This window comes from Chiloscyllium plagiosum, chromosome 30, assembly GCF_004010195.1.
Source record: "Chiloscyllium plagiosum isolate BGI_BamShark_2017 chromosome 30, ASM401019v2, whole genome shotgun sequence".
Taxonomy (NCBI): Eukaryota; Metazoa; Chordata; class Chondrichthyes; order Orectolobiformes; family Hemiscylliidae; genus Chiloscyllium; species Chiloscyllium plagiosum.
The window spans coordinates 41,647,926-41,668,767 of NC_057739.1; the positions used below are offsets into that span (position 1 = coordinate 41,647,926).

Below are 20,842 nucleotides of genomic sequence, written 5' to 3' on the forward strand. Positions count from 1 at the left end.
TTGCTGAAGAAGGGCTTATGCCCGAAACGTTGATTCTCCTGTTCCTTGGATGCTGCCTGGCCTGCTGCGCTTTTCCAGCAACACTTTTCAGCTCTGATCTCCAGCATCTACAGCCCTCACTTTCTCCTCCATGGTGGTGTGAGGCAGCAGTGCTAACCACTGAGCCATCCTAGACCACTAGACTAAGTAAAAAATAAACGGCATTTTTCTTTGGAACTGTGATAAATGGACATCAATCATTTTGGCTTCAAACAACTTTTTAAAGTACATTTGCATTTAGTTGACAGGGGAAGTGAGGTTTGGTGAAAAACTGGTTATCAGGAAGAGAAAGAAGAAATTAAGATCAAGCAATTAAATTACTTAATTGGATGCCTTCACTGTTAACAATAGCTGCTCAGCCACTTTCAAGCAGACCTTTATTGCACTCTGGACAAATGATTGCCAGTAATAGACTTTCTCCAGTGTTGGATCACAAATACTTCAATATACAGCATGGAAACAGACCCTTTGGTCCAACTCGTCTATGCCAACCAGATACCCTAAACTAATCCAGTCCCATTTGCCAGCATCTGGCCCATATCCCTCTAAACCCTTCCTGTTCATATACCCACCTAGATGCCTTTTAAATGTTGCAATTATACCAGGCTCCACCACTTCCTCTGGCAGCTCATTCCATACACACACCACTCTCCGCTGCCTGAAAATGTTGCCCCTCGGGTCGCTTTTAAGTCTTTCCCCTCTCATCTTAAACCTATGCTCTCTAGCTTTTGGCTCTCCGCCACCTGCAGGAAAAGCCCTACCCATGCCCTTCATGATTTTGCAAACTTTTATAAGGTCACCTTGAACCTCTGACACTCCCCCCTGCGTCGGGTGGCAACAGGCACAGTAGAGAACAAAGGAAGGAGGAATGATGTCCGAAAACATGGCTACTGCACCACCTAGTGACAGGAGATAGCAATGGATAGCAACATTTACACAGGTTAGCTTAAAATATCACATGAACAACTTATCAAGTATATAACTCTTCATTTTATTTGGGGTCGCAACATTTGCTAATGGATCGTCCATCTCTCTTTCAATGTTACTGCATTTAAGACCCTTATCTGATTATAAGGCCTTCTCCTGGCAGTCTCAAATGAATTATTTGCATCACTGTAGGTCATGCTAAGCCATTCAAGGCTATGGATCAAGTCCTAGAAAACAGGATTAAAGTAGTTAGGTGGTTGTCTTTGACCGCTGCAGACTCAAAGGGCCTTTTGTGCTGTGGCCCTCTAACACTATGTTCATCTGCCCTCCCTGTCTCTATACAACATGACCATAAGAATTTTGATCTCCTCTTGGCTTTCTTTCCTTCTCCCACAACCTTCACTGGCTCTCTGATGCTCTGGCTTCTGTTTTTCTTTTCCTGCCACTCCGTATGTCTATCAACTCTGACCTGTAAATGAATGAACCTGCATTTACATAGCACCTATCACAACCTCAGGCCCTCATTGCAAGTAGTGTCGATATGCAGAGGAATCTGGGTGTCCAGGTCCATAGATCACTGAAGTTGCAACGCAGGTTGATAATGTAGTAAAAAAGGCTTGTCATGTTTGCCTTCACTGTATATAGTTTTGCTCACCACACGACCAGAAAGATGTGGATGCTTTGGAAAGGGTACAGAAAATGTTTCCAGGATGTTGCCTGATATGAGGGATTTCAGCTATGAAGGTTGGATAGACTGGGTTTGTTTTCACTGGAACATAGTAGGTTGAGGGGCGACTTGAAAGAAGTTTAAGATTGTGAATGGCATGGATAGAGTGGAAAGTTTGAGGCTTTTTCCACAGGGTGGAGGTGTAAATCAGTAGGGGATACAGGTTCAGAATGCATGGTAGGGGGTGGAGTTTAAGAGAGTTGAGAGGCAAGTTTTATTTTTACACAAAGGGTGGTGAATGTCTGGAATGCGCTGCCAGAGGTGATGGAAGCAGACAAAATAGCAGTATTCAAGATGCACCTGGACAACTACATGAACAGGAAGGGAATAGAGAGATATGGATCCTGTAAGTGAAGGTAGTTTTTGCATGGAAGAGCAAAATATGGCAGCACAAACTTGGTTGCAACACAGGAAATGTTGCAACTTAGAAATGCAGCAACCAATTTGCACTTAGCAGGTTCCTAAAAATAGCAATAAGTTAATGCTTTTCAGTGATACTGGCTGAGGAATATTAGACAAAACATCAAGGAAACATCTTACCACTCTCCATTGAATAGCACAACGGGATCTCATCTATCCACCCAAGTAACTAACTAGGTCAATCATGATGTTCAACTTCCTCAGCACTGCACTGAGGCTAAATGTTTCTTTCAATGTGGGGTAACCTCAAATTCAATTAAGACATTTTCACGGTCTGTTGGGAGCAGCAACCTCAGGATTTTCCCATTAAAGAGACAGAGATTTAGGGATAATGAACCAGAGTCAAAAAAATGCACAATTATCCAAAACTTTGAAATTTAGGAATACTATTAAAAAGTGCTCCACACTGGGATGACTATAAACACTGGAATTCAATAGTTGACAAGGTGCACTTTTGTATGTCATTTACATAAATGATTTAGGGGATAATACAGAAGGCACAGTTAGTAAGTTTGCAGATGACACCAAAATTGGTGGCATGGCAATAAGTGAAGGTTATCTAAGACTACAATAAGATCTTGATCAATTGTGTCAATGAAGAGTGGCAGATGGAAATTAATTTGGATAAATGTGAGGTATTACATTTGGTAAGACAAACAAGGGTAGGATTTTTACAATTAAATGTAGGGTCTTTGGTAGTGTTGCAGAACAGAGACACCTATGGGTTCATGTGCATAATTCTTTGCAGTTTGTGACATATATAAATATATAGGGTGATTAAGGTGGCAGTTAGCATGCTTCCTTTTATTGCTCCGACCTTTTGAGCATGAGTTGGGACAAACAGGAGGGGGTTTAAGAGGGATATGGGCCAAACACTGGCAAATGGGATTAGGCCAGATTGGGATGTCTAGTCAGCATGGACGAGTTGGACCATAAGGTCTGTTTCTATACCATATGACTATTACCAAACAATGATTAAAAATATTTTTTTTGAAAGACACTTGGAAGAGTCACTCTCTCAGCACCACTCCCACATCTTTTGACAAACTAAAGCTCAATGTCTCAATGACTACCGCTCAATGGCCCTAACTTTGGTGGTCATGAAGTGCTTTGAAATGCTGGTCATGGCATTAATCAACTCCAGCCTCCCCACTACTCGACCCACTCGAATTTGCCTATCAAACCAACAGATGCACGTCAGATGCCAAATCACTTGCCCTTCACTCCTCCCAAAACATCTTGACACCAAGAACAGCTACATAAGAATCCTACTCATTGAAGGCTGAACTGTAGTCAACACTATTATCCCCTCAAGACTGATTACTAAACTTAGTGATCTCAGACCAAGACCACTCTCTGCAACTGGATCTTCAGTTTCCTGACCCACAGGCCACAATCAGTGGATGATTGGGGACAATATTTCGTCCTAACACTCAACACTGGAGCCCCCCAGGGGTGCGTACTCAGCCCCCTACTGTACTCACTGTATATCCAGGACTGCATCGCCAAATACCAGACTAATGCTATCTACAAGTTCGCTGATAACACCACCATAGTCAATTGAATATCAGATGGTGACGAAACAGACTACAGATGGGAGGTGGAAGACTTGGAAAAATGGTGCACTGAGAACAACCTAGCTCTCAGTGCTGGCAAAACCAAGGAACTCATTATTGACTTTTGGCAGGATGTTATTCATGCCCCCCTATGCATTAAAAGCACAGAGGTGGAACGAGGGGAGAGTGTCAAGCTTCTGGGAATGGTCATCCACAACAAGCTTTCTTGGACTCTTCATGTGGATGCACTGGTTACAAAGGGCCATCAACGTCTCTTCTTCCTCAGGCAGCTGAGAAAATTTGGCATGACGGCAAATACCTTTACCAACTTTTATGGGTGCGCCATCGAGAGCATTCTGTCTGGATGTATCACTACCTGGTATGGCAACTGTATCATTCAAGATCGTAGACGGTTACAGAGAGTGGCGAACTCGGCCCAGATAATCACAAAGGGCAACCTCCCATCTATAGAATCCATCTACCAGGTCCACTGTCGAGAAAAGGCCGCCAGCATTCTCAAAGACCCATCCCACCCTGACAATGCTTTTCTACAACCTCTACCATTGGGGAGAAGGTACAGAACCCTGAATACATGCACCAGCTGTTTTCGAAACAGTTTCTACCCTACTGTTGTTAGAATACTGAATGGCCTCTTAGAAATCGCCTCTACCTGTGTTTTTGTTTTGCCGTTGTTTACTTATTATTTACTTATCTTTGCTACTTAACTCTGATCTGCCTGTATTGCTCGCAAGACAAAGCGGCCTCGATAAGAGTCGAGTCGATTCAATTCAATCTGAAAACAAAATCAAACCAACACTCATTGGAGTTTTCCTTAATGAACCAGTGTTTATTTGGATAACAACTTGCATGGAGAGCTGTATTCATTTTAGCTCTGGAGCAGGACACTAGCACCATGTCTAAGATCTATTTACATATGCCCATGTGAAGTAAATACAATGGAGACATTAGTGCTGGTTGATTCCATACAGCCCGCAGGTCAGCAGACACTTGAGAGGATGGTGTCTGCTAAGCATTGATTTGGTGTCTTCAGGTGACTCTTTATTCTACAAATGAGCTGCTGAAAAGTTAATTCACTGAATCTGCTTTGGCAAATAGTTTTAGATAGTTCAACATCCACATTTAATACGTTATGCATTAAGTAACGTGTCTAATAACCTCCCCTGTTTATTTGGTTCAGCTTTGTAACCAGGGCTCAAAAATCAACAAATCAAACTTGTCCAAACATTGAGATATTGGGATCAAAAAGATTCTGAGCGATAAAAAAAAAGGACCATAAATACCCAAAATTTCTCTCATTCAGAAATGAAGGTATTAATGTGTACATTCTGTTTATCGGGTCATTCCTTTATGCAATTAAGAATGAACTGAATCATTTTCATATATCAAAATGATAAGGTAGTGAAGAGCAAACAAACAATGTCCATGTGAGATTTAATTTTCTCCACCTGGACATTTGAAGGAGTTTATCAGAAACAATACACAGATTACAGGATAATCATAGAATAATGCACAGGATTTCCCTTTTCCTCAAATTCAGAAAATTATTTCTGAAGCCTCAACTTTAGAGTATTTCAAATCTCTCCTTAGTCATGACGGCCTCCTCAACAGCATGGAGTAAATTGGTATAAAATGAAAATCTGCTAAACTATGATGGTCGACCAGTTGATATCATAATTGACAGTCACACCTTTTGGAAATCTTATAGCCAAACATTGATAGCTGGGTTCAAATCACAAGGTGGCTCAAGATGCTGACGTCTAACATTGGAAATGTCAAAACAAAAAGTAGGTTAGCCTGCTTACATGAAGGAATGTTTTCAGCTTCACACAAATCTCAGTGCAAATTCTGAATGAGCCACTCTCAATGGAATCTCTTAAATTGGGCAAGAATATTCTAAATTAAAAATCACACAACACCAGGTTATAGTGCAACAGGTTTAATTGGAAGCACACTAGCTCCGAAAGCTAGTGTGCTTCCAATTAAACCTGTTGGACTATAACCTGGTGTTGTGATTTTTAACTTTGTACACCCCAGTCCAACACCAGTGTCTCCAAATCAAGAATATTCTAGACAGTGCACTTGTTATTAAAAGCAAAATACTGAAAATTTGAAATAAAACCAGGAACTGCTAGACAGATTTGCAGAGGTCTGGGAGTATCTGTGTAGAGAGAAAATGCGCTAACATTGAGACCTGTATGCCACTTCTTTTTAACAAAGTCAAAAATGTTAACACTCTTTTTCTCTCTGTAGATGCTGCCAGACATCTGCAAATCTCTCCAGCAGTGCCTGGTTTTATTTCAAATTTTCAGCAGTATCTTGCTTTTAATAACAAGTGCACTGTCTAGAATATTCTTGCCCTATTTAAGAGATTCTATTGAGAGCGGCTCATTCAGAATTTGCACTGAGATTTGTGTGAAACTGGAAAAACAATGCTGGCGAAACTCAGCAGGTTTGGCAGCATCTGTGGAGAGACAAACAGCGTTAACATGGAGACTTGTATGACATTTCTTTGTGATGAGTTTTGCCAGCATTGTTTTTATTTATTTTTGTTATTAACCCATGGGAGCATGTCAAAATTGCTCTAAGTTAGCACATACAGACAAGGTTATGTGCCAATACAGTGGGATCTTCTGTATGAACTCATTTAGAAAATCCTGCTGCCTTTGTAGGAGTTAAACATGAGTGAAGCTTTAAACTGGATGAGAATTTCAATACCCAATTAGTCAAAACACACTGATGCAGACAAACATTGCACCAGTTGAACTTCCAAAGTGAGAATCATGATTTCAGCAACTGAAGCAACCAGTGTATTGCTACATAGTTAAACAATTCAAAAAATAAAGCTGTTCGATGCTAAAGAAATTTGAGTTTACACCATAGTGAATTGGACATTCATGTAGATTAGTCTTTGCCATGTAATGATTGCTAATCTTTTTCTCGATGAAAACTCTTTTTAATGGTTACTAAATAGTGTCAGAAATCAGCCTTCTAACAAATCTATTTGCCACACAAAAGCTAGCTCTTTAGCCATTCCATGACATGTACAATGCAGACTCCAGTCATACAAAATAGTTTATTTTCTAAACAAAACTTGGTTTCTAGCTTTGCAAATGGTGATCATTAAATGGAAATCGTACATGACAAGCTTCCAGCAAAGTGACATGGGGGACTTTTTAAACTTTGCCTCAAACAGAGTGGATGGGGAAATGGAATAAAACTAATCCTTTCACTAGCATGGAGCCAAGTCAAGTCAGAAGTCACATGACACCAGGTTATAGTTCAACAAGTTCATTTGAAATCACAAGCTTTCAGAGTGCTGCTTCTTCATCCGGTGAATTCACCTGGACTATAACCCGGTGTTGTGAGATTTCTGACTTCGTCCACCCAGTCCAACACCGGCACCTCACATCGTGGTTAAATAAAGTGGTCCCATGTGGTTTGCATGAATGTTTGTGAATATTGGAAATATTTGGAAGTGAACAACAATAAACAGACTTTGAAATAAATACAAAAAAAATCTTAATTTTGCTAAAATTGGTCATACTGGCAATAGTTCAGGCTGTACAATTAAATGAAGGAGGAATTAATAAAGCTATTCATGCCATTTATTTCACTTTATTTATGCACTTAACAGCTCTGCATTACTTATGAAGCAATAATGAACCCCATCATGTTAAGTGTACAATTGTGAGAATAATTTAAGTTTGTAATTTGCAGTTGTTACACAAGATAAAGATTACAGCAGATTAATCCCATCTTTACAAATTGTGTCAATGCAACACATTATAACACTGAATCAGCAGTTCAGCCAATGCAAGAGATTCACATTCCATTTTACAACTAGAGTAGCAAAATTGGATCAAATTGAAACCTTAGCGACAGGGCAGCATTTTATATAGGCCTTTAGGCATAGATAACAGGTTTGGTAAAAATTAGTCATACACTCTGATTAAGTTTCAAAACTCAGAAGGGAACTATATAAAAGCAGTTAGTTAAAGGAAGTAACCTGCGAAGGAGAGATTAAGGATGTGGGGCATCAATACTAAATTCTCAATTTTCTGCAATATGGAAAAGATCTAGCCTCTTCACACACCTTGTTCCATGGATAAGGTAAACCTTCAACCTAGGAATATTCTTCATCTCTCAGGGTGAGTGACAATGCCATTACTTGCAAACATTCCTGCAAGCACTCTACAAATGTAATCCACCAAATAGGGCAGTATCACGAACTATCTAAAATAAGACCGATCAATACCCATCCATTAGAGAAAATGGATCACCTACTCCTTGGTCCTGGACCATGGGAAAAGGAGGTTGCTGTTCAGTCACTCAAACCACTGTCACTTAATCAGACTGTGGCTGATCTGTACCTCAGCTCCACTTGCCCAGTTATGTTCCATCCACCTCACCCTCACCCAAAGAAATTCTACTGATCTCAGTCTTGAACAAAGAAATCACCGACCTAACATTTGCATCTGGATTTCCAGATTTTCTTTATCCTGAATGGAAACATATCACTCCAGAGCTGCAATTTTAAAAGATGTGTCACCTTGTTCTGGATTCCAGAAGATACTTTCCTGTACTTACACTACTGAATCTCTTTAAACAGCTCAACTAAGTTTGCAAATTGAATGCTTTCAATCTGGGCAACTGGACAACCAAGATTTTTGGTAGTACTTTTTAAGAACAAAAATTCTGGAGAGTATTCGTTACAAAAATAATTTGCACAATGTTTTCTTCTTACAAATATTTTTAAACCTATCTGCAATAAAAACAAGACTTTGCACAAAGGAACTTGACAATAGGAAATTACTCCTTAGATACTGCACCAAAATATATAAATCTGGCTGTAGACGAAGGCAAAATACACCAGCCTGAAAGTATATGACACACCTGCTCAACTGCATAGACACCAAGTATATTACAGCTGTGAATATTGTGCAGCTTTCATAGAACCATGGAAATATTAACACAGGAGGCAGCAAAATAACCCACTGTTGATACGGAGACCATTCTGTTGGGTACCACTCTTTGCTGTATATTCTCAGAAAAGGGGAAAGGACCATTTTAAAAAGGTAACATAGCTAGTGTGCATCAACATCTTTCCCTCCCTGTTCTATACCAAACTGCCACACAGATATAACTTCAGGGGGAATAAAAATCAACACTGGAAGTTTTGTACCAGTCAATTGGCTCCTGTATCTCTTAGGTTAGCTTGATTTAAAGTCTAAGTATTTTCTTCTGTGTGAAATATTCTAATGTTTTACAAACTTCCACTATTCTAACATATTACCAGTCTTGCACATTCATATCTCTTTTACGGTGCCTACAGCTTAAAAATACCTACAAACTGTTGTGAATCAATGCTGGAAAATTTTCACTGCTATTAATTAATTTACATCTCAAAAATATGCATTGTGAGCAATGCCAAGAACAATCTACTACTGGTAACCAACAGGGCCAAATTTTAGTGGATTTACAATTTCTTCAACCCTTCTGGGCACCACACCCCTACCCCAGAACTCATTAAACAAAAAAAAAGTGCTCTTTATTTTAATTACAAGTAAATATGTAATATCTCATACATGCAAAACATGTACATGTGCATATGAGTGACAGAAAACAAACATTACACCCCAATACTGGGATACTACTCTAATCTTTCAAATCATGGAATTGAATTTTCAACGATCTACATAGGACAGTTGAAAAATATTTCATTAAATTTATAAATTCACTTCCAAAAGCAAATAGCTTTAAATGTTATTTCAAGGGAATCTACGAGATCATGCATCTCTCTGTGAAGTTGAGTGGTGAGGGGTAAGGAGGGTGGAAAGAAAAAAAGAGATGGTAGCCTATGGAAATTCAAACTGGTTTCTGCAATAATCGATTTCTACACGTCGAAATGCAAAGACTGGCTTACAACTTGATGGGTCAGGAGTGGTGGCAAAACAAAGGTCACTGGAGTTGGCCAAGCAGCTCACCACTTATTGTTTTTAATCTGAAGTTCAACATCCCTTTAGCATTCTCTTCCTCTGCAGATTTATCAGCCTGTCTGAATCTATGTACAAACATTTACAGTCTACAACCAGCAAAGTCACCATCCATTCACTAAGCACCCCCTCACATTATCTTCTTTGACCCTCTCTACAAGTGGAAAGATTTGTTTTTTTGTTCCATTCCAAAAATGTACAAAGTGGACAATAACTTACATGCAACAAAACAAGGCTAATGTCAACCAAAATTTCAGATCCCAAACTGGCAAAGTACAACTTACAAATTCCCCAAATATTCAAATTAATAAGTTACTGAAACCATTTTAACAGATTGTTAATATAAACACTGGACCTAGAGATTTTTTGTTCAGTTAAATATCTAAACTGTACTTTATTGTATAAACAGAAATATCACTTGCTTGTGATCAGGGACCTTCGTTTTATCAGAAAAAGTGGCAGGAAGCTGGACAGATCAGGATCTGCAGACAGAACAAGTCCAAAACTTGACACAGCGTGGCAAAGGTAGAACCAGTAGTAGTTGATAATGTAGAATGTCATGTACAATTTTTGCCCTGGGTTGTGGTCACTAAGCATCATTTACCATAAATAAGGTGCAACAATTTTTAACACAAGACTATGAACAGAATAGCGCACCTCAATTCAACTGAAATACTTCCTGACTGATCGACCTCTGACCAGATTAAGCCACATAAAACAAAAGATCAAACTCAAAAAGATGTAAACCAATGTCAGGACTTCCAGCTAAGGAGAGAGAAGAGTGATAATACTCTATTTTCACCAAGGGCTCATCCAAGGAAAAATGAATATTTTGCCCATAATTAAACATTTCACACATTTGATGAGTTATTGGAGGAACTGGTGCAATATGAGGTTTCAGTCCACATTGGAGACAATTGTTTAAATGCTGTCAAGTTCAGAATTATTGCTGTAATGCTCATAACTGCTAGAATTTAGCTAACCAATTTGAAAATTGAAAGTTGTTTAAAGTAAATCATCTAAAGCAAGTAACACAGCAAGAAAGGAACTTAATGCATGTATCAGCTAAGTAAACGAACCAAGAAGCGACTAAAAAACCCAAGACATGTTTAATTAAGTTAGTTTGTCAGAGGAAAAGGTGATACAGACCTTTGAGCTGCTTCGCTAATCAATAACATCAGTCTGACCTTCTTCTTACTCAACTCTATCTTCTTGCTCTATCCCCTCTTGTAGCAGAAATTTTCAGTGATTCACAATCCTGAGTGAATAAATTTCTCATCTTGGTTCTACACTGCCATCTTTGGAATTCTCTACCGCAGTGAGCTGTAGATGCTTAGTTGTTGAACATGGCCAAGGCAGACTTCAATAGATTTTTTTAGATACCGATAAAGTTAAGCGATTTGGGACAGCATAGGAAGGTAGCATTTCCATGCTCAATCGTGATCATATATATCCTGCTGTTTCTTTATATTTATACTCAGAGTCAAAAATCTTAACATTTTTTTATGGAATGTGGTGGTTGACTATAGTTTTCTATTCCTTTAACTTGGTGTGGTCCCTTCCTCTCGATCACATGACATCCTTAAGATGAATGCTTACACCAAAACATATGCGCCTGAGGATTAATCAGAGGCTGCTGCAACTCCTCCATTAGGCAAGATTTTGAAGATGCAAATTGAGGATTTTTCCTCCAATGCAGAACTTCAATCTTTGGCACATAATTAAAAATGCGTATTGGAATGCCAATGACAGAACAAATTATAATGACAAGCACCCTCTTTGGGAACTAGTGCTCTTTCCCTGGTCATTTGCTTTAACTCCTACACATTAGAAAAAAATTAAAAATTAAGAACAAGCTAACCTGCCTACAAGTTCAAATTCCAATGATAAAGTGATACTCAAAACCTGCCTGACCCCACAAAATGGGAAATGATGCACAGGATGAGACAGCATAATGAGCTCAAGAATAACAAAACAAAAATATTTACATGTGCCAAGATCAATAACCTGCTGCATAGATTACGTCAGAAAACAACAGCATTGACCAGTGTACCCAGCTGACATAGCCAAACTGCTACCAGAACCACTGGGAGAAATTCTCTCTCCAAAAAAAAAAACCAACTTGTGAAGACTTCATTTAACACTCCAGCTTAAGATCATGATGCATGTACATCATCGTGATATTGCAGGCCCAAATCACTCTTGGAGTTAAGATATACAAATGACAGACCTGCTTGGTGTGTTTTATGCATACACATAGGACAAACAGAAATGTGGACCCTACTTAAAGGAAATATAGTCAGACTTTTCCAAATACAGCATTAGTGTATCCACAGCGCGCTCTGCTATGCATGGCATTATGCAACACACTTCTTTTTCTCGCCATACGTTCAGTCAGAAAGAAATAAAATAGCTTAAAAAAAAAGAATTTCTACAGTTAAATTACAAAGTGCTCACATAGATTCATCACAGGTGCAAACATTGCAGTGCTCATGTCCTTGATCTCAGGATCACAGCCTGTAAAACAAAGATGTTCATGCTTAATTGGTTTCATTGTTGATGTTGATTAAACAACTGCATCAGCAATTCTGTGATCACCATAATTTTATATTTTAATCCATCACACTTCTTTTTTCTACACAAACGTCTTGACCTAGGGAGTGCTCAGAACTGGAACTTCCAATCACAGTGAGTAGGAACGTGAGGTAAATAACAAGGATGATTATAAAAGGTAGCAAGATATTTAGGAAGCAGGAAGGGATAGGCTACACAGATAAAGCTAGATGTACATCAGCAAAATTCTGCAGATCCATAATAAAAATTCAAAATGCTGTAAATAGATAGTTGGGCAGCATCTGGTTTTAACTGGAACTGAGAATTCTAAGACAAAAGATGCAAATGTCTGCACAGCACTGTAATGCTTCCTTGACCCAAAAGAACCGAAACATTATCATCCAGTTGAGGTATAAATTGCTTCTCTCTTCACAAGTACTGCCCAATTAGCTAAGTATTTACAGGCTTTTTCTGCTTTGATCTCAAGTTTAGGTAAAATCATATGTGAGCAGACTCATAGTATTAACAATGGTACAAACCAGTTGGGAGAAAGATGGTGGCATGTAGCCATGTCACTGGACAAGTAATCCAGAGACCCAAGTTAATAGCAGGGCCAAGAGATCAAAGTTGCAGTTGGAGGAATTAAAATTAAATAAAATGTGGAATTGAAAGATTGCTTCAGTAATGGTGACCAGGCATCATGAAACCACCACTAGTATAAAAAAAAGCCTAATGGCTTTTAGGGAAGAAAATTTGTCATCCTTAAGTGGTCTGGTCTTTAAGTGGTTGCCCTGGTGGTTGATTCTTAGCTGGCCTTTGAAGTGGCTTAGCAAGTCTCACAATTCAAAGACAATTAGGGATGAGAAACAAATGCTGGCCTTGCCGGCAAGGTCCTAATCCCATGAAATGATTAAAAAATGGTCTGTTTTTGCTACAAATTCTAAGCCAAAAGGGGACAATTGGTATCCATGCTTTTGTCAATACTGCTGTGACAGTGGAGGTGTGTATGAAATAATTCTCGTTCTTATTTTCTCACTTCAATTGTTTTTGGAGAAATATGCCAATTCTCCAGATCAGGGATGTAAGGTACTGGCACATAAGCATGACATTCTCTCATGCTTGGAATTGTTGGGCTCCAGCCTAACACTGAATGACGACCAAAAGATTAGAGAAAGTTTCTGGCACAGAATGTCAGGGCTGTTAAGACTTGGTGTGAATTCAATATCAACATTGAGAAAATCAACAAGAACTGCTTTCTTTGTCTCTAAACCTCATTAAACTATTGCTTTCATGGTTGGTTTCCCACTTTTCTTTATCTTGCAATATTTCATCCAAAGCACAAATATCCATATCCTAATTCACATTAAGTTCTGTGTTTGTTGATCCATATCAGCTCCTCGGTCAGCAACACCTCAATTTTAAAATGCATATCTGCCTTTCAAAAACCTTCACAATATTATTTGGGTGGCACGGTGGCTCAGCAGTTAGCACTGCTGCCCCACAGCACCAGGGTCCCAGGTTCGATTCCAGCCTTGGGCAACCGGCTGTGTGGAGTTTGCACATTCTCTGTGTCTGCCCAGGTTTCCTCCGGGTGCTCCGGTTTCCTCCCACAGTTCAAAGATGTGCAGGACAGGTGAATTGGCCATGCTAAATTGCCCTAGGTTAGGTGCATTAGTCAGAGGGAAATGGGCCTGGGTGGGTTACTCTTCGGAGGGTCGGTGTGGACTTGTTGGGCCGAAAGGCCTGTTTCCACACTGTAGAGAATCTAATCTAATCACCTTCCCTTATACGATCCTTCATATTAGCAATTCAGCTTCATGTGCCTCAACAGTTCTTGCTTCTAATCATTCCACTGCTGGTGGCTGTGCCCTGAGATGTCCAGCTGCAAACCCTGGAATTCTCTAAACAAGCCCATTTTCCCTCCCCTTTAAATTGCTCCTTAACATCGATCCCTTTTGCCAGATTCCCTGTCCTATTTACTTGTGTTTGTTTTATTATGATCTTCCAAAGCAACTCAGGACTTTTCACTACATTAAAGGCACTATGTAAATGCAAACTGTGGTGACATTGTGTATTCTTTGGAACAAAAGTTTTCTAAACTTTGTACAACGGTTGCATCTAAGCAGAGAATGTAGAAATAAAAGTAGATAATATAGCACATCAAACCTCTCCACTAGTCAGTTAGATCATGACTGATCTGTAACTTGACTCCATTTAGAGCTTTGCTTCCTGCTATTCAGAAAGTACCTTTCAACCAATTTTTTTGACAGATCTAGGGTCACATGGCTCGGGTTTCCGCTTCTATTTTCCGTTCTCCCTGTGGACTATCCAAGTCAGCTTGAACAACATTCTGTCGCATGGCAATTTCTGGTCCACCACCATAAATTGTGAACAGATAGTTCCACGTTTCCTCTGATATCTGACCGTAATCTGCACCTACGATAAAATCAAAGAAAATAAAGACGAGCAAGGATTTAACAGGAGAACCTTATTCAATACCACAGGTTTTACCTGTCACCAGTTTTGGTTTCCAGTTCCATGTGCATGATTACTCCTTTTCCAAAACACACTTATTTAGAGATAAGAAAATTATGCCAGCTGACTCGATATCCTGCTTTGGAACATTTTAACAGTTGTTACTCTCTGACTATATAGAATCTAGAACTACACAGATCCATACCTTGTTTAAGTTGGACATGGCCACTCTTAATGATTGCAATTTTGCTGTTGTCTATTGGACCTGGAGGCTCTGGAAGAAGCAAAGAAAACTAAATAATTCAGGCGAGATTTTTGTAGCAGTTTCCAGACAAATATATTTCAGTTTTTCTCACTTCTAGAAGAATATATTGTGAAAGCAATAAGAACAGTCAGAAAAGGTCATTCATTCAGACCATCAGATCCACTGAATCCAGAATTCACATATGACTATATTATTATGAAGTCCATCCCTCCCAACCATTAATCCAATTCTTCAAGAATCCTTAAATATTCCTCACTTTCAAAAATAAATAAAAAAGGCAATCTTACAATATTTTTATTGTGATAACTAATTCAACATTTAGTGACATGGAATTATAAACTATTTATGCCCACTGTTGAAACATCACGGGACTACTTGATTGGCTGATTACTGTAATCTGTCAGCAACATTATCAACGTTATATCAAGACAACCAGGATAACAACAGACAAAACTTTAAAACTTCTGACTTCAGTACTGACCAGAATGCCGACAGTAAACATCATTTTACTGGTCTACTCTTCCAGTTAACTGCAAGAATTAATACCCTATGTAATATCAATAAGATTGGTCAGATTATTCTGTAGAAATGCAATGAAACTATTCAAGTGTCCAATGTGCTCCAAATTCATGAGTAAGCCAAGCACTGTATTTAAAATTGCAATAAGCAGAGATTTAGTCTGTAATTACTAGCAGGAAGTTTCTTTTGGACTCCAGGATTTTAACTTGTTGGCAAGAGCCAGAGGTAAGTGGGTAGTTGTTAGCTATAAAGAGATCCAGTTAAAACATAACTTAATTTTTTTGGATCCCAACGTCCATGCAATAATTGGACTTTCACTGCATTTAAATTACCAGAGGAAAAAGAATGTTATGTTTGAACTTCAAATTTATTAATTCATTAGTTACATACCACTGAAATTCAGAGAGATATTCTATTCCTAATGGAATATGCCACCTATTGTTTCTTACCATTATCCTTGCCTTTAACGAAACCTTCCCACTCTCGGAACCACTGCATACTTATGCAATAAATAACACTGGGAGATTCCTCAGCCTGGAATGCTTTGTTTAGCTGGAATGAAAATAATGAGTAGAGGTGTTAAAGAACTTTGTTTACTAACCACTGTCAGTTTTTTTGAGGATATTTTGTTTGTACAAGCTAATGGAGTCAAGCATTTTAATACTGACAGAACAGAGACACCTTTTTTCAATTTTTATCTTCCCAAGGCATCTCACACCATTCTCCAATCCACAAATACAAGCAACTTTATGTTCGACCAATACTGCTTTTGATCAAGCTGCAGATGATCTGGGACCTAGTCCTATGTGTTCTTTCTGCCAAATGCAGTGAAGACGTTTGGATGCTGGGGAGACAGGAGCCAGTTTATTTACAGTCTCCATCATTCCTTAGAGATCACTTGATAAGACCATATATTAAATACCTATGGGTTTAGAAACCTGTCCTCCAAGTTTCCATAGTCCTGTATGGTGACAACCTCTGCCTCCTTCAGGTTTCCAAAAAACGATCTTGAGAAAGGATTTTTGTTTTAAGAAGCTTCTTTTAAAAAGGACAGAACCAGCTGGCATGTTTTCCTCAACTCAACCCTGCATTTCAGTTACCCAACTGTCTAACCAATGAAGTAGAAACCCTGAGAAATTAACCAGTTAATGTAGATTGGGTCTAATTGGTTAGTTCTCTCAGAGAATCCGCGTACAGGCACACTGGCTAAATGTTATACTGTTCCATTATTCCATGTATCATATTTCTAGACTTATGCTCCTCTATTGGTTAAATTCCTACTTTGCCACGATAATTCAGTCTCACTAATTTCAAGGGTCATGAGTACCTGAGGAAGAAAACATACAGCCCCAGCAAAGGAACCATGGAAATTAGAAAGGTGGAAGAGGAGCAAGCAAACATAGTACACTTTCATTTCACCTTGAATCAATTATACAGAGCCACAGCGATGAAATCTTGACTAAGTACATATTTATCTTTGTTCTTCCAAGATAAAAAGTGGTATCAAATACAGAGCAATAACCACTTCTGTTGGATCATCTGGGCTTTGGTGCAGATTTCATGTTTCTCTCTTTATTCTTTTGAATCTGTCGCACTTTCTAGAAACCTACCTAAGACCAGGCACAATGTTTCAACATTGGATAACATCAGCTGTATTCCATGAAATGACACATGCAGTTATGCCTAATTGGACAAAGGTTAAAAATCATTAATTTTCTCAGTTCTACTACTGCTAGGTTGAGACCTGCAATCCCAAGAATGGTACTAATTTGGATTGGAGATCAACCATGGCTCTGATAAAAGATCTTTAAGGCAGAACAAAGAACTCTGAAAATCAATTTTTCAGTAAACATGAATAACCTGCTCTTTCTTAACAGTCAGCTTGAAAGCTACAAAAAGACTTACTGTTAAGTGGCGTACTCAAAAATGTACTACTTTTGCTGTAATTCAATCCACATACTAATGCTAAAATCTTTTTTAATCCATCAGTCTGTTGGTGCAGCAATTTCAAAAGTCGAGTAAGTTAAAATTCCATTGAATTTCTTTAATTGCAAACTCAATCTCCACTGTGCCCCTCGCAGGGACATTTGCATGGTTGGAAAAGAAGAATCAGTGAAACCTACTCAGATGATGCCCCAGCTCCACAGCAAGAGTGACATGGCTGGAAGGTTGAATGCAGCTTGTCTCCTTTGGCATAATACACTGTGAGAGACAGTGTAGAGTACAGGTCTATTTCTTATTATACAAGATCAGAAAGAGTATTTAGCAACTGCCCCTTCATTGTCACTGGGTAAAAAGCCTGAAGCTCCCTCCCTGATAGCACTATGGTGCACTAGCATCAGATGAACTGCAAATGTTCATGGCGGCAGCTCGTCAATCTCTTAATAGGCAATTAGAGATGTAAAACAAAAGGTAATCTTGCCAGTGAGACCCACAACCATGAAAGAATTGAAAAACTGGTGCCTCACATCCAGATTTTACTTTAATGAAAGTTACTTAAACATTCAGTAACAATTATGAAATGTAGGTAAAAATCAAACACCCCCCCCCCCCCTCTTTTTAGGATGATACATTGTGGTCTGACCTTTATAAAAGTGTCAACTTCCATTTTCCTCCTTTTAGCAATTGCCTCAATTTCTACTTGGCAAATGGAACAGATGTATAAATGGTTCACAGCAGGGCCACCTCCAAACCTGCCACAATCACAAGACAAGAATAATGAAATACACAACATTGTTCGATGATTGCAAAGGTTGCCAAATTTATTGAGCCTGCTCCTTTAGTTTGTTAGAGCTGAAAATGCGCAGCAGGTCAGGCAGCATCCATGGAACAGGAGAATCAATGTTTCGGGCATAAGCCCTTCTTCAGGAAGTTGCTTTTCCAGCAACACATTTTCAGCTCTGATCTCCAGCATCTGCAGTCCTCACTTTCTCCTTTAGTTTGTTACCCTGGACGACTCTAGTCTTGTTAATCACAATTCTCCAATCTCTGTACTAAGCCCTCAATACCCACCTTTGCAAAATAAGTATCTGTTGTTTTAAATGACCTAAACTGAATGAACTTTTATGATCTATTGAGATACTGCATTCAACATCAGCACATCCTGCTGTGTGAATAATATTTTCCAGGCTTCTCTATGAGTCAATGCATTTCTACTTCTAAATATTTTGTTTTGAATTTCACAAAGGGTAGATAAGGGAATGATGTCTCCCCATCAATTTATTGTCATTATTTTCAACACTTCAGACCATAATTAATTTTCACTTCTACAGAATACAATCAAGGTATATCTAGTCTCTCACCATGGCAGAATCACATTATCCAAGAGATCAGCTTGGTAAATGGTCACTTTGCTTATGGCCAATACATTCACCCCAAGGGAGGATGACCAAAATTCACAATACTCCAAATCAGTGTATCATGTTTGACAACTAGATCATGAAAACAATTGATTTATAACGCTTCTGTTTGAGAGCTGGATGGCTTCTGTTCAAGCCGCCCAAAAGCAGCACAATAGAGACAAAGGTGTTAACCTTTTGATGACATGTATTCAATTTGTATTGGACCAAGTAATAAAATTGCTGTTGCAAATAAAAATCAAATATCATCAGCACAACTGATTTAAAAAAAACGTGAGTTAAGAAAAAAGCATTTTAAAAACAGTCCATTTCTATTTTCAGGAATCTTTATACTCACCTGTTGTACAAATACTCCCATACATTTTGAGGCAGAATCACCACTAGATCATCAATGTAGTGGTACTTATTTGGTGGAATGCCTGTTAAAAAATAAAAGTTACTGCTTACCTATTCATTGTCATTTTAGAAGCAGAAAACAAAATAATTCAGGAGTCAATCCACAAGTGGAAACTCTGCAAGAGCTCAAAATTACACTAAAACTTTCTGATGTTCATAAGCACATACAAACACTTCTGATTACTTCTGATTTAAGAACATCTGATCTTTATTTATAAGGATGCCTTCTTTCCTGTTATATCCAGGATTGATAAATTCTAGGTTAGTGCAGATGGCAATTCTTCCACTTATCCCACATGCTGACCTCCATGTAAACAGAGGAAGGTGTGGTTGGTGATTGGCCCTGGCTCTGTGAAGGTGTTGAACTTGTTTAGCCACTCTCTCGAAATGTAGAATTGGAGGAGGCTGGGTTCCTTTGCACTGGCCAAAGCTACAACCTTTTGTCTTTCCCGCACTGCCTCTTCGCTGCTCTTCCTGCAACATACATTTCGAACAAAATGGTCACTAAGGAAAAAAATGCAATAGAGGAGCACAGCACAAATCGTGAAATCAAAAAGAACAGAAAATATTTCACTGTTTCTCAGATAACTCTTGAAATGGATGTGTGTGACTGGACAATGAAAAAGCCAAAAACATTAACAGCAATACACAGGTGAACAGCAGGATAAATCAGAAAATAAATTTTCCATTAAAAGTTTTGAATATTAGTTTCAAGATTAACAATTTACACAACCAAGTGGCACATATAAAGCAAATAATCGTCTGTCAATCTAAACCACATTTACAGGTCAAAATCATGAAACTCCCTCACTAACAGAATTGTGGGTCCACCTACAGCACATGAACTGCAGTTCTAGAAGGTAGCTCACCGCCACCTTCTCAAGCATAACTAGGGATAGGCAACAAATGCTGGCCAAGCCAGTAATGCCCACAACTTCTGAGTAAATAAAAAACATGTTATACACAGCACATAAAGTAGTGTTTATTTATAGAAAATTTAATATGCTTAAAAAAAAAAATCTGATTCCGGCCATCCTTTAAGACCACAAGACAAAAGGAGAAGTGGGCCATATAGTTCATCAAGTCTGCTCCACGATTCAGTGAGATCATACATGATCTGAACACCCTCAACTCTACTTTTCTGCCTTATCCCACAACCCTCGATTCCCTTACTGATTAGGATTCTACCTCAGCCTTGAATATACTTAATACCCCAGCCTTGACAATTCTCTGTGGTAAAGAGTTCCACAGATTCACCATTCTCTGCAAGAAAGAAAATAAGACTGCATCCATTTTAAATGAGCAACTCCTTATTCTGAGATTATGTTCTGTAATCCTAGACTCTCCCTCAAGGATAAACGACCTCTCTACATCTACCCTGTCAAGCCTAAGAATCTTATATGTTTCAAGGAGGTCTTAGGGTCATAGAGATGTACAGCATAGAAACAGACCTTTCAGTCCAACCCGTCCATGCTGACCAGATATCCCAACCCAATCTAGTCCCACCTGCCAGCACCCGGTCCATATCCCTCCAAACCCTTCCTATTCATATACCCATCCAAATACCTCTCAAATGTTGCAACTGTACCAGC

At 38.8% G+C, this 20,842-nt stretch overlaps 1 protein-coding gene across 1 annotated transcript in view; it reads right to left on the reverse strand.

The window, feature by feature from the left end:
* Positions 1–9,319: 9,319 nt before the first annotated feature.
* Positions 9,320–20,842, reverse strand: part of usp20 (ubiquitin specific peptidase 20) — a 61,805-nt gene continuing 50,282 nt past the window's right edge. Inside the window, exons 19-25 of the mRNA XM_043720515.1 lie at positions 19,555–19,724; positions 19,192–19,273; positions 18,080–18,188; positions 15,945–16,047; positions 14,917–14,985; positions 14,484–14,672; positions 9,320–12,200 (exon numbers count right to left, since the gene is read on the reverse strand). Coding sequence (XP_043576450.1) covers positions 14,515–14,672; positions 14,917–14,985; positions 15,945–16,047; positions 18,080–18,188; positions 19,192–19,273; positions 19,555–19,724 — 691 coding nt within the window. The 3' untranslated portion in view covers positions 9,320–12,200; positions 14,484–14,514. The remainder of the gene's footprint in view (positions 12,201–14,483; positions 14,673–14,916; positions 14,986–15,944; positions 16,048–18,079; positions 18,189–19,191; positions 19,274–19,554; positions 19,725–20,842) is intronic.